General features: G+C 37.6%; 1 protein-coding gene across 6 annotated transcripts in view; it reads right to left on the reverse strand.

Annotated features, from left to right (window-relative positions):
- Positions 1 to 13,765, reverse strand: part of INPP4B (inositol polyphosphate-4-phosphatase type II B) — an 857,173-nt gene that overhangs the window by 240,928 nt on the left and 602,480 nt on the right. For all 6 annotated transcript variants that reach the window (XM_070386586.1, XM_070386587.1, XM_070386583.1 and 3 more), the window contains one exon: positions 1,744 to 1,855. In XM_070386586.1, coding sequence (XP_070242687.1) covers positions 1,744 to 1,855 — 112 coding nt within the window. The remainder of the gene's footprint in view (positions 1 to 1,743; positions 1,856 to 13,765) is intronic.

Genomic DNA, 13,765 nt, shown 5'->3' on the forward strand with positions numbered 1-13,765 from the left:
TTTTTTTAAGTTCACATTACTAAATCAGAAACATTATGTACAACTTTAGTGAGGCATATTCCTGAGTATCAGGTTCTCCATTTATGAAAAGAACATGACTCAATTTTGTGCTATCCCATAATAGCAACATTGTAAAGGAGTCAAGGGGTGAGCCAGCTTTGGGAAAAAATAGAGGTGGCTGGTAATAGGTTAGGAAAATGGAAAGCAGGCTTACTTCGAAATGGGAAGTGTTTTAGCTCCTGGTCTCCATGGGTTTAGGCACAATTATCTGCCTATTTCTGCCCTTAGTTCATCCTGTTCCCCCGACACCCTCCCCACCTTCTTAACCTACAAATCCTCCCCCTCTAATCTTGATACACACAAGCATTCACGTGGTGGTGACTAATAGGAGTCTTACATAGAAGTCCAGAGTTAACAAGGGTTGAATGACAGAACCTTAGCCATAAGACAGGAATCTTAAGATGGTCTGCTGCATAACTTCAACATGGCCCTGCTATTTGCCAGCAACCTGATTCAAACATTGGACCTCACTGAAATATGTTCATGACCTGGAATACATTCTGAGGGAGAGTAGGGAGCAGAGAAGAACAAGGCTTGGGGAAGTGGTAAGACCCTAGCCTATGCAGACTAAGAACAACTTTTTTTTTTTTTTTAATCAGTTTAGATTTTTTTTTTGTAGTGTTAACGATTTGTTAAGTGCTAGATAAGTACTGTCTTTCTCATGCTAGAGAGATGTGTAGATGTTTCCTCTGTACCAAAAATTAAAATATGCTCCCAGATAAGGGACACTAAGCCAGAAAACAGGTCACAATGGATCATGTTATTAAAAAATGCTCATTTGTGAAAAGGCAGACATTCTAATATATAAACAAATTCATGTCCCTGAGGGGGGAAAAAAGCTATTAATTTATAACTCGATCCTCTGTCCTTCAGTGAGATGGGCAACTCCCTTCCTAAATCAGGACTTTAGACTAACAATTTTGTCTCTCTATTTAAAGAAAAGAAAATGGAAAGGAAATAAAAATCCTGGATACTGACAATATTCTGGACTTCAAGGGAGCTGGCACTGCCCCTCCCCCTCTAGAGTCCCTTTCTAAATTAGGACTTTAGACTAACAATTTTGTCTATTTAAAGAAAAGAAAGTAGAAAGGAAATAAAAATCCTGGATACTGACAATATTCTGGACTTCAAGGAAGCTGGCACTGCCCCTCCCCCTCTAGAGTCTTCCTGCCCATCCCCCCAACCCATTTACCACTTCCTGCTTCTTTCTCCATCATTTCCTAAGGCACAGAGTTGTTCAATCTGTCCTCCTTCACATGAAAACACAACCCAAACTCAAACTAAATCGTTTTCCAAAGAGAATTTTGAGAGCAGAGAAGTGGTTACTTTTGGCAATAGGCCTCCCAGAATGTTCTGTGCATCTCACATAGGGCTAATTACTGCAGAATATAACAGCGATCAATACTTTTGTTCTAACTGAGAAGAGGCTGTGCCAACACAGACAGCCAGCTGCCGAGAGAAAGGTGTTTTGAATCGTGCGTGGCTTTGCATAGTTTCATGCACGCAGGCCGTCTGGGTTGTGAGGATGAGGCACACTTAAGGTACTCCCATTCCAAAGCTGATTTCTCATTTAGCTTTTGAATAATAAGATTTCATACCCCACAGAGGTGATGGTGATCCAGGCAGCTGGCAGAGCTGATCGTTTCTAATTTAATTTGTGCAGTGAGCTGACTGGGACCCTACCTTTTGTCCCTGCACATCTGTCGTGATGTTGTCGGCTTCCCCATCCTCAATCTCCCCCATCTTCACGACACTGACTTCTATGGTGCCGACAACTTTGCCACCATCTGAGGTTCTGCAACCAAAAATAAATGAAATGAATGAAAGGTAAGACTCTTCTCTTTCCAGAAAGTATATCCAAACATGTTTGTTTCTGAAAACCACTAGCACTGCTTTTTACCTGCATCGGTTGTAATGAACAAATCTGCTTTTTTAGACATCAAAACCTGTACATCATGTTGGTGTTGTTTTTAATTTCCAAAGAAAATTAAGCATGGTAGGTGCATGGACTGTCAAAAGCTACCTCATGAAGGTAAAGTCACCTCAAGGCTTTTAGGAGTAGCCAAGACTAGGATCCATGCTCCATTTGATAACCCCATGTCCCTACAGCAGCATCAGTCATGTCTCCTCTGTACCAATCTCATGGGATACTGTCCACATCTATTACAGACACTACATCTGAATAAAACAGAAAAGAGTAAAAATAACCTTATATTCCTCTATGACCCAGCCATTGGCTATAACTTTGATTTTATGCCTTTTTCCGAATGTCATTTTTCTTTCTCAGAGACCAGTTAAAGATGATTCTCTCCCAGCAAAAATCAGAAAGTTATAGTACATACAGAGCAGAAATTAATCACTGAAGTCATTTAAGATAACCATTACTTTTTTGGATAAAGAAGCTGAGACTCAAGAAGATAGACGCATTCGTGGAAACAAAGTGGCAAAACCAGAAACCAAGGTTTGGATTCCCTTTAAGTCTGTTGACTTAAAGCAGTCTTCTCTACTTAATGAAAATGATAATTTTATATTAAGATTTTCATCATAACCACTGTTACACACATTTTATGGTTAACATCAATAATGAAAACAAAAATAAAGTTAATAACAACAATCCTTTAAGAGTCTCAAATTTATTTTCTGGGCAATAAAATATACAGAATAAATGATGGCATCATGTCATGGGAACACTGTAAGACACAATGATGGGCTTCCCTTTAAACTTATTTGGAAGATAGGCAGTTAAGTCATCCATTGGTGGGGTGCGGCTGTGGCTTCTCCCTAAGCCTAACTGACTAAAGTTAGTTACATAATCCTTCATTTTCTTTATCTAGTCATTTTTAATTTTTATTTTAAATTTTAATCTGAATATAAATGGTATATTTCAACCAATTCCTTCAAAACGTCACTATTTTATTATTAGAGGTGTCAGAAGAGGAATAGGAAGATTAGTACAGTTTACTAAAGTGCTTATTAAAATAATGAATAAGTTAGGTGAAAAGGAAATCCAATTTTTACCAGATAATAAAAAGTTTTTCTCAAATATATAGAGTACAAATTTAAACACACCTTTTGAATTATGCTTCTAAGAAAACCAAATTACAAAAATTCTAGAGACCTAAACATAGGGAATGCAATAATGTAATAAAATAAAGATTATGTACATAGAAAAATAAAAGGGATTTACTTAAATAGTGTATTAAGGTTCTTATTAAATGTAAAATAAAATGCTTCTTGGTGATTTTTAAATCAGTGTAAATCATAATATTAACTCAATTTTTTAAATTAATATAGAAAACTTAAGTATTTATTATAGAGAAGATGTATATGCAGATGACAGTATTATCTATGATGTTGTAAAAAAAACTAAACTCCAATTCTGAGATAATTTTAACAATTAATTATATCATTTTCCCACTTGAAAATTATATAGTAACCTATAAATCATGAATGTGACATTGCTGCTGCTAAGTCGCTTCAGTTGTATCCGACTCTGTGTGACCCCATGGACTGCAGCCTACCAGGCTTCTCCATCCATGGGATTCTCCAGGCAAGAACATGGAGTGGGTTGCCATTTCCTTCTCCAATGCATGAAAGTGGAAAGTGAAAGAAGTCAATCAGTCGTGTCTGACTCTTAGCGACCCCATGGACTGCAGCCTACCAGGCTCCTCCATCCATGGGATTTTCCGGGCAACAGTACTGGAGTGGGGTGCCATTGCCTTCTCCTGAATGTGACATTATCTCTGTCCAATTATTCAGTATCTGATAGTTAAATAAAGAATTTAATAGAGGCCCTGGTACTACTCATAGTTTTTTCTGGAAATCTGCAGACTCCTCCTCCCCACAATTTGATAATCAATAACAATTAAAGATACCTTTTTCAAGTGTTTGTTAGCCATCTGTATGTCTTCTTTGGAGAAATGTCTATTTAGATCTTTGGCCCATTTTTTGATTGGGTCATTTATTTTTCTGGAGTTGAGCTGTAGGAGTTGCTTGTATATTTTTGAGATTAGTTGTTTGTCGGTTGCTTCATTTGCTATTATTTTCTCCCATTCTGAAGGCTGTCTTTTCACCTTGCTAATAGTTTCCTTTGATGTGCAGAAGCTTTTAAGTTTAATTAGGTCCCATTTGTTTATTTTTGCTTTTATTTCCAATATTCTGGGAGGTGGGTCATAGAGGATCCTGCTGTGATGTATGTCAGAGAGTGTTTTGCCTATGTTCTCCTCTAGGAGTTTTATAGTTTCTGGTCTTATGTTGAGATCTTTAATCCATTTTGAGTTTATTTTTGTATATGGTGTTAGAAAGTGTTCTAGTTTCATTCTTTTACAAGTGGTTGACCAGATTTCCCAGCACCACTTGTTAAAGAGATTGTCTTTAATCCACTGTATATTCTTGCCTCCTTTGTCAAAGATAAGGTGTCCATATGTGCGTGGATTTATCTCTGGGCTTTCTATTTTGTTCCATTGATCTATATTTCTGTCTTTGTGCCAGTACCATACTGTCTTGATAACTGTGGCTTTGTAGTAGAGCCTGAAGTCAGGTAGGTTGATTCCTCCAGTTCCATTCTTCTTTCTCAAGATCGCTTTGGCTATTCGAGGTTTTTGTATTTCCATACAAATTGTGAAATTATTTGTTCTAGCTCTGTGAAGAATACTGTTGGTAGCTTGATAGGGATTGCATTGAATCTATAAATTGCTTTGGGTAGTATACTCATTTTCACTATATTGATTCTTCCAATCCATGAACATGTATATTTCTCCATCTATTAGTGTCCTCTTTGATTTCTTTCACCAGTGTTTTATAGTTTTTCTATATATAGGTCTTTAGTTTCTTTAGGTAGATATATTCCTAAGTATTTTATTCTCTTCGTTGCAATGGTGAATGGAATTGTTTCCTTAATTTCTCTTTCTGTTTTCTCATTATTAGTGTATAGGAATGCAAGGGATTTCTGTGTGTTGATTTTATATCCTGCAACTTTACTATAATCATTGATTAGTTCTAGTAATTTTCTGGTGGAGTCTTTAGGGTTTTCTATGTAGAGGATCATGTCATCTGCAAATAGTAGAGTTTTACTTCTTCTTTTCCAATTTGGATTCCTTTTATTTCTTTTCTGCTCTGATTGCTGTAGCCAAAACTTCCAAAACTATGTTGAATAGTAATGGTGAAAGTGGGCACCCTTGTTTTGTTCCTGACTTTAGAGGAAATGCTTTCAATTTTTTCACCATTGAGGATAATGTTTGCTGTGGTTTTGTCATATATAGCTTTTATTATGTTGAGGTATGTTCCTTCTATTCCTGCTTTCTGGAGAGTTTTATCATAAATGGATGTTGAATTTTGTCAAAGGCTTTCTCTGCATCTATTGAGATAATCATATGGTTTTTGTTTTCAATTTGTTAATGTGGTGTATTACATTGATTGATTTGCGGATATTGAAGAATACTTGCATCCCTGGGATAAAGCCCACTTGGTCATGGTGTATGATCTTTTAATGTGTTGTTGGATTCTGATTGCTAGAATTTTGTTTAGGATTTTTGCATCTATGTTCATCAGTGATATTGGCCTATAGTTTTTTTTTTGTGGCATCTTTGTCAGGTTTTGGTATTAGGGTGATGGTGGCCTCATAGAATGAGTTTGGAAGTTTACCTTCCTCTGCAATTTTCTGGAAGAGTTTGAGCAGGATAGGTGTTAGCTCTTCTCTAAATTTTTGGTAGAATTCAGCTGCAAAAGCCGTCTGGACCTGGGCTTTTGTTTGCTGGAAAATTTTTGATTACAGTTTCAATTTCCATGCTTGTGATGGGTCTGTTAAGGTTTTCTATTTCTTCCTGGTCGAGTTTTGGAAAGTTGTACTTTTCTAAGAATTTGTCCATTTCTTCCTCGTTGTCCATTTTATTGGCATATAATTGTTGATAATAGTCTCTTATGATCCTTTGTATTTCTATGTTGTCTGTTGTGATCTCTCCACTGTCATTTCTAATTTTATTGATTTGATTTTTCTCCCTTTGTTTCTTGATGAGTCTGGCTAATGGTTTGTCAATTTTATTTATCCTTTCAAAGAACCAGCTTTTGGCTTTGTTGATTTTTTTTGCTATGGTCTCTTTGATGTTCAACATCACTCTTTATCAGAGAAATGCAAATCAAAACCACTATGAGGTACCATTTCACACCAGTCAGAATGGCTGCGATCCAAAAGTCTACAAATAATAAATGCTGAGAGGGTGTGGAGAAAAGGGAACCCTCTTACACTGTTGGTGGGAATGCAAATTAGTACAGCCACTATGGAGAACAGTGTGGAGATTCTTTAAAAACTGGAAATAGAACTGCCTTATGATCCAGCAATCCCACTGCTGGGCATACACACTGAGGAAACCAGAAGGGAAAGAGACACGTTACCCCAATGTTTCGCCAGCACTGTTTATAATAGCCAGGACATGGAAGCAACCTAGATGTCCATCAGCAGATGAATGGATAAGAAAGCTGTGGTACATATACACAATGGAGTATTACTCAGCCATTAAAAAGAATACATTTGAATCAGTTCTAATGAGGTGGATGAAACTGGAGACTATTATACAGAGTGAAGTAAGCCAGAAGGAAAACATAAATACAGTATACTAACGCATGTATATGGAATTTAGAAAGATGGTAACGATAACCCTGTATGCGAGACAGCAAAAAGAGACACTGATGTATAGAACAGTCTTATGGACTCTGTGGGAGAGGGTGGGAAGATTTGGGAGAATGTCATTGAAACATGTGAAATGTCATGTATGAAACGAGATGCCAGTCCAGGTTCAGTGCGATGCTGGATGCTTGGGGCTGGTGCGCTGGGAAGGCCCAGGGGATGGTATGGGGAGGTTGGGAGGAGGAGGGTTCAGGATGGAAAAAAAAAAAAAATAATAATAAAAAACAAAATCATGTCTTTTAAGAACAAGAGAAATAAAGATAAGTATGTATATTGGCAATTGAAGGGTCATATTTTTAGCTTAGCTAAAAAGAATAAATTAAAAAAATAAAATAAAATAAAGATACCTTTTTCTTCCCATAGGCATTGTTTAAAAATTTTGCTTAAGCAAACCACTTAATTTCTAGGAATACAAAGGTCATGTATAACTTTCTGAATTTTTTCAGTGAACTAAACTAAATAATGTCATAGTGATTTGAAAAAGAGGCCAGACTTCTTACAGCCTCATTCCCAGCACTGAGTAACAAACCAATATTTGCAATAATAGGTGAAAGTCTGAATTCAGGAGTTTGAGTTATCTGCCAGCTTCATGACCTTGGACAAGGAACTTAACCATGTGAAACTTTGTAAAATGGAGATGATAATTTTATTATAAGAACTACTACATGATTTATGTAAAGTTCTCAGCATGATGACTTACACGAGGTAAGTGCTTCTTCCTTCTCCCTCTCCTCTTCATCCCAGTAGCAGTAGTAGAAGTACCAACAAAATTGCTATTGTCATTAATGTCTTTGTTGTTGTTTAATCACTAAGTCCCGTCCGACTCTTTTGTGACCCCATGGACTGTAGCCTTCCAGGCTCCTCTGTCCATGGGATTTCCCAGGCAAGAATACTGGAATGGGTTGCCATTTCCTTCTCCATCCCTGTAGCAAGAAATACTATAATCTTTTAATATAGTCTTTGATGCCTATTTTAGTACAATTTCTGAAAAGAACTGAATTCAATTCAGAATTTTACTAAAATGGGCATCAAAGACTGTATTAAAAGATTATAGGATTGCTTGCCACACGCATCTCAAGAGTGTCTTAAGTGCTCATTAGAGATACAAAGACTTTGTAATGACAGATGACATTATAAAGTTTACATTCCTAGAAGTGCAAAAGAATACAAGTTCATACCAATTACAATGCAACTGAACTTTTCAAAGTGCTAAAGTTAGATGAAGAAGCAACACACCAAGGGATTGTGGGAATAAGCTTACAAACTGTAGCTATATTTCAGTTCAGCTCAGTTCAGTCAGTCAGTCGTGTCCGACTCTTTGCGACCCCATGAACCGCAGCACGCCAGGCCTCCCTGTCCATCACCAACTCCCAGAGTCCACCCAAACCCATGTCCATTGATCGGTGATGTAGTCCCTTTAAAAAAGTATCTGTTTACTTTTAAAATACAGGCATATCTTGTTTTACTGTGCTTTGTTTTATTGCTCTTTGCTTTTTTTGGAGCATCACAGTTATCATGTTAGCTTTTTACAAATTGAATGTTCATGGCAACCCTACGTTGAGCTAGTCTTGGGGAAGCTAGCCATTCTTCCCCAGAGCATTTGCTCGCTGTGTTTCTGTATCATTTTAGATTAAGGAATTCTTGAGGGATTCTAAAACTTTTTTTTTCATTTTGGATAAGGATCTCTGAGTACCCTAGAGCATGCTTCTTCATCCGAGATTTATGGGAGGCAGAGTGGTGAATCTAGGTTATAAACTGAAGAACCAAACCCAAGATACCCAAAAGCAAGGGTCATCCTGTCAGTGAACTACAATGTGAAAAGTAGAGGAAGTTTTTTATTTATCCTATAACAATTTACTACCCACAGAACATGGATATTCAACACTTGTCTTCAATCAGGCAAATCACAATCAAAATACCTATCTCATGTTTCCAAAGGCTGTTTCAAAAGCAATTTAAAAAAAAATTAGAAAATATTCATTCTTAAGTGATTAATGATGCTTTCAATTTATCACTCATTAGGTTTAGGAGGCTACTAATAATTGTGGGCATGTGTGCATGATAAGTCGCTTCAGTTGTGTCCAACTCCTTGCTCCCCTATGGACCATAGCCTGCCAGGCTCCTCTGTCCATGGGATTTTTCAGACAAAAATACTGGAGTGGGTTGCCATGCCCTCCTCCTGGGGATCTTCCCGACCCAGGGATTGAACCTGTGTCTCCTGCACTGCAGGAGGATTCTTTACCATCTGAGCCACCTGGGAAGCCCCTCTAATAACTACTTAACCATTATTCATCATGAAAATTCTACTGAATTTTATCTAATGGAAATTTATCCTATCTGCATGGGAGATACATTGAAGAACCCAAAGACCTCTTTCCAGCTCAGTTGCTCATTAGCTATGTGACATACAACATTACCACTTAGCTCTCTGAATTTCAGTTTCCATTACTACAAAAAAAAAAAAACAAACAATTATCCGTTGAGAGCTATTATATCAGCACTAGAGTGTCTTGCCCTGAAGTGGCTGGAATTCCATCATATGATCCCATTATAGGCTATCATGGGCTGATACAGCCTTGGGGAAAATCTCAGGAAAATCCTAGCCTGTCCTCCTCACTCTCCACCTTCACTTCCAACGTTTCCTCCAAACAAATGAAGCAAACAAAATGCATACCAAACCTAGAAAGTAACTTAACACTTCTGGCCAAATACAAGGATGAGTTTTTCTTATACAGTGTGTTAGTCATTCAGTCATGTCCGACTCTTTTTGCATGGACTGTAGTCCATCAGGCTCCTTTGTCTATGAGATTTCCTAGACAAGAATATTGGAGTGGGCAGCCATTTCCTTATCCAGGGGAATCTTCCTGACCCAGGGATCAAACCCGAGTCTCCTGCATTGCAGGCGTGTTCTTTACAGTCTGAGCCACCACAGAAGCCAGTATTCAATGTATCCATATATATTTTACTGCCATTATGACACTGCATCTTGGCATTTTCACAAAGATACAAATTTCACTGAACTAAGAAACAAAAGCAATCTTCATACACTTTCCTAGAAATTTATATGGTCATAAGAACAAGATGCATTAATAAATATCTCAATCTATATGAAGAAAAAAAAAATGTCATTTCAGCCTCTTGCCAGGTCATTACCACTGCTTAATGCAGAGAGCTATAAGAGAAGTAAAAGATGAATAGTTCATGGCAGCTACATTATTTCAATCACAACATCAAGTTCCTATTTTCCTCAGCATATACACTTAAATATTTAACCATGCCAACAAGATGGAAGACAGAGAAGGGGAAATTTTCAGCAAAGCAAATCTATACTTCCTTATCACTTAGGTTTTCATGCTTAATGCATTAGTGATTAACATTTAAAATAACTCCCCTAATGCTTCCTAATGAAATATTCAACCTCACATGCTGAAGCATATAAACATTTTAGAAGACTGCAGGAAAAGGAGTGTAAAACAGTTTTCTAACAAAAGACAATTTAATGACATTTTTCCTCTCAACTTCTTTATCACCTATTGTACCATCCTTAGTAGAGCAAAAAGAAAAAAATAATACTATGGACATCTTAAACAGCAACATGCAAATAACTCCTTTATTTTGGAAATGCCACAGAGATACAAATGACTCCATAAACATCCAGGGGAAAACCATCATTAGCACTGCCAATCTCTGTGAATATAAAGTAGTCTTGGGACACTAAGCACAGGAGTCATCATCTGGGAGACACGCCTGCATTTAATCCAGCTGGATGTACAGCCGGGCAATGAAAAGCTCACCTGGACGGAAAAACAAGCAGGGCCGTAAGTAAACAAATGGAGTTAGCGAGTAAGTGGACTCAGACTAGCTTTCGAGAGAATGCATTGGGCCTCAGGGAAGTGAGAATTCTACTTAAGTATGTATGACTAAACACACCTCTCTTCTGGCTGAACTGCACACATTTCAGAAGACATATAATACTTGCAAGCTAGTACTCAAAACTTTTCAGTCATTCTTAATATCATAGCTTACACACTTTAAGGTTTAGTCTTTTGTTTTCTTCTCTTTTCGCCTCACAAGCTTATTTCCTGAAATTTCATCCCTTATTATGGGATGCAATTATCCTATCTTTGAGGCTCTACCACAATTCTATAGGGCCTATTCTTACTTGGTTTCCTGTTCTAAAACTCCAAATTCCTTTTGTCCTGATAGAAGCTTACAGTCTATAAGCTTACAGTCTAACTCGTCCTCTTCCCAAACCCCAACTCACATCAGTAGTGTATCATTCTCCAAAGGCCAAAACCACGAATATTCCATTTCTACCAGTGCTTTGTCCCTACCATCCAATAAGTCACTACACCCTACTGATTCTTCCTCTAGAATACCTCTTTTTTTTTTTTTTTTTGTCCCTTCCAGTGACAACATCTTAATGAGTTTCACCAAATTTCTATCATTGCACTTGAAGGACCTACTTCCCATCTTCCAGAATCCTTCTCTTCCCTTGTGTTCATGTCAGGCTTTCTTCTTGAAGGACCTACTTCCCATCTTCCAGAATCCTTCTCTTCCCTTGTGTTCATGTCAGGCTTTCTTCTTGAAGGACCTACTTCCCATCTTCCAGAATCTTTCTTTTCCCTTGTGTTCATGTCAGGCTTTCTTCTTAAAGACCTGCTGTCACTATTTTATTTTCTCTGCCAAAATTCCTTAGATATTGACCAATGTCTACCCAGAGAGTTAGAAGTGTAGACTGCCTTTCAAAACTTATCCGGGGTTATGCACAGCTCAGTGTTTTTGGTTTAAACTGATCCATGTCATCACACACCAGTAAATGATTGAGTATGATCTTAGTGAAAAGCACAGTGATCTGAGTGACAGAGTCCTTGGTTACAATGTTGGCTCTTTAAACAACTATGAGATCATGAGTGGGCAATTCAGCCTCTATTAACATTCATGAGCTATAAAATATGAAGGTAGCAAACCATCCTACTTATCTCACAAGATTTATGTGTCTCAAAGTAAAAGATCTTAAGTTTAAATATAAAAATGCTTTTGTGGGAATTCCGTGGTAGTCCAGTGGTTAGGACTTGACATTACCATTATCAGGACTGGTTCTATCTCCGGTCAGGGGACTAGGGTCCCACAAACCACACAGCATGGCCCCCAAAATTGCTTTCATGTATGGTAATGAGTACAGCTGTTATACTTATCTGGGCCACAAAGTTCCAAGAGCACATCATAGATACGTTGACTGTCAGTTTTTCAGACTATTTGGCTTGTCAATTCCTCTTTACTGCTGAAAACAGTATTATCCAAATATGAATAACTGCCTCAGTACAAATAAGCTAAAGAAATAGTTCTCTCCTCATGACTCTATTAAAATATATACATATATATCAATATATAGTGAGTTGTATTTGGAAACTTGATTCAATGCTAGATGTAAAGCATAAACTATTTCTTTAAATTTTAGATGCAATAAAGACCTCGTCGGCAAGGTGAGACAACACCTTGGCATCTTGCAAATATCCTTTCAGGATTCCCAGGCAACCAAAGCTACATTCAAGTTGACAGGTCACCATCATCTGCTTTTTGGTCGATAAGATGTAGAAAGTAAGATAGAAGAAGCACACACCATACTTCTGTACCCACTGGATGAAGCTGTAAAACCCGGACAGACTGCACAGAGCAGCTATTTGAGGACTAAAAGTAAACAGTGTCAGGCACACGGGGGAAGAAGATCAGAATTTTAAATACCATTGACCCAGAAGTTAATTCAGCATTTTTTTCTCTATCATATCTCATGATCTAGACTTAACACAGCCCCAAGCCCAGAGATGGTCATGGCGTACACCAAGAAAGCTCCAGGAAAAGCTCTCTAGTCTGGCTCAAATAGAAAAGAGGTCTCCTAAAATTCAGAAGAGTGATGAAATCACGTTTCCTGTCTCTACTCTCTTGGATCTTAGCCCCCAAACAATCCAATGGCGGCAGCAACAAAAATGAGAGCTGGGAGGAAGTGCAGGAGCCTAAAATGATGAGCATAGGAAGCTTTCCTCTCTGATTGCAGCTGTGATCCCAAGGGGATGGGGTGAATGTCCCTTACTTTCTATCTCTCTCTGTTGTCCCCTAGGTCTTGGCCTCAGAAGAGGGTGTAGTTGCATGGCAGAGAAGTGAAAATCAAACCCCAGCTTTCTGGATAAAGAATCTTTTGATCCTTCCCTTTCAGGGAAGCCACAGGAAACAGGGATGTGCCAGAGAGAGTGTAGAGAGGAGGGAGCTTAGGAAGGTACATCTTAATATTTTTCATGAACTTCTGGGCTTACCTCAAGTGTGCATATATGGATCTAAATCATGTATGAGGCACTTTGGGAAATAATCGATGGACTGCACTACCCCTAGGTCCCAGACCGTCACCTGGGTGACAAACTTGAAGGACAGGTAAGAATAACACTATGAAAGTTCTGAAAACAGAAGTGATAATTGAAACTACAAAGTTTCACAAGACACAAGGTCAGCACACAAATAACAGCAATCAACAAGTAGGAACTGAAATTTTTAAAAAATATATATTAATCGTTTATAGCAAGTCCAAAATAAATCAATCCTTATCAATCTACCAAAACATACAGGATTTATATGCTGAAAATGACAGATGTTGATGCAAGAAATTTTAAAAGTTCTAAATAAATGGTGAGACATACTGTCTTCATATATTGGAACAAATTTATTAAGATGTCAATTCTTCCTAAATTGATCTACAGCTTTAAGGCAATACCAGTTAAAATCCCAGCAAGGATTTTTTGTATATATTGACAAGTTCATTCAAAAAATTACAAAGAAAGCCAAAGTAAATAGAATGGCCCACATAATTTATAGGAAGAACAACAACAATGGAGAAATTAAATCAACTGATTTTTAAAATTTACTGGAAATCTACAGTAACCAAAATTGTGTGGTACTGACAACGCGACAGATATATTGATGAGACAGAATACAGAGGCAATATAGCCAACTGTTTTTGACAAAGTTAATCAG

The sequence above is a fragment of the Bos mutus genome, chromosome 17 (assembly GCF_027580195.1).
Source record: "Bos mutus isolate GX-2022 chromosome 17, NWIPB_WYAK_1.1, whole genome shotgun sequence".
NCBI lineage: Eukaryota > Metazoa > Chordata > Mammalia > Artiodactyla > Bovidae > Bos > Bos mutus.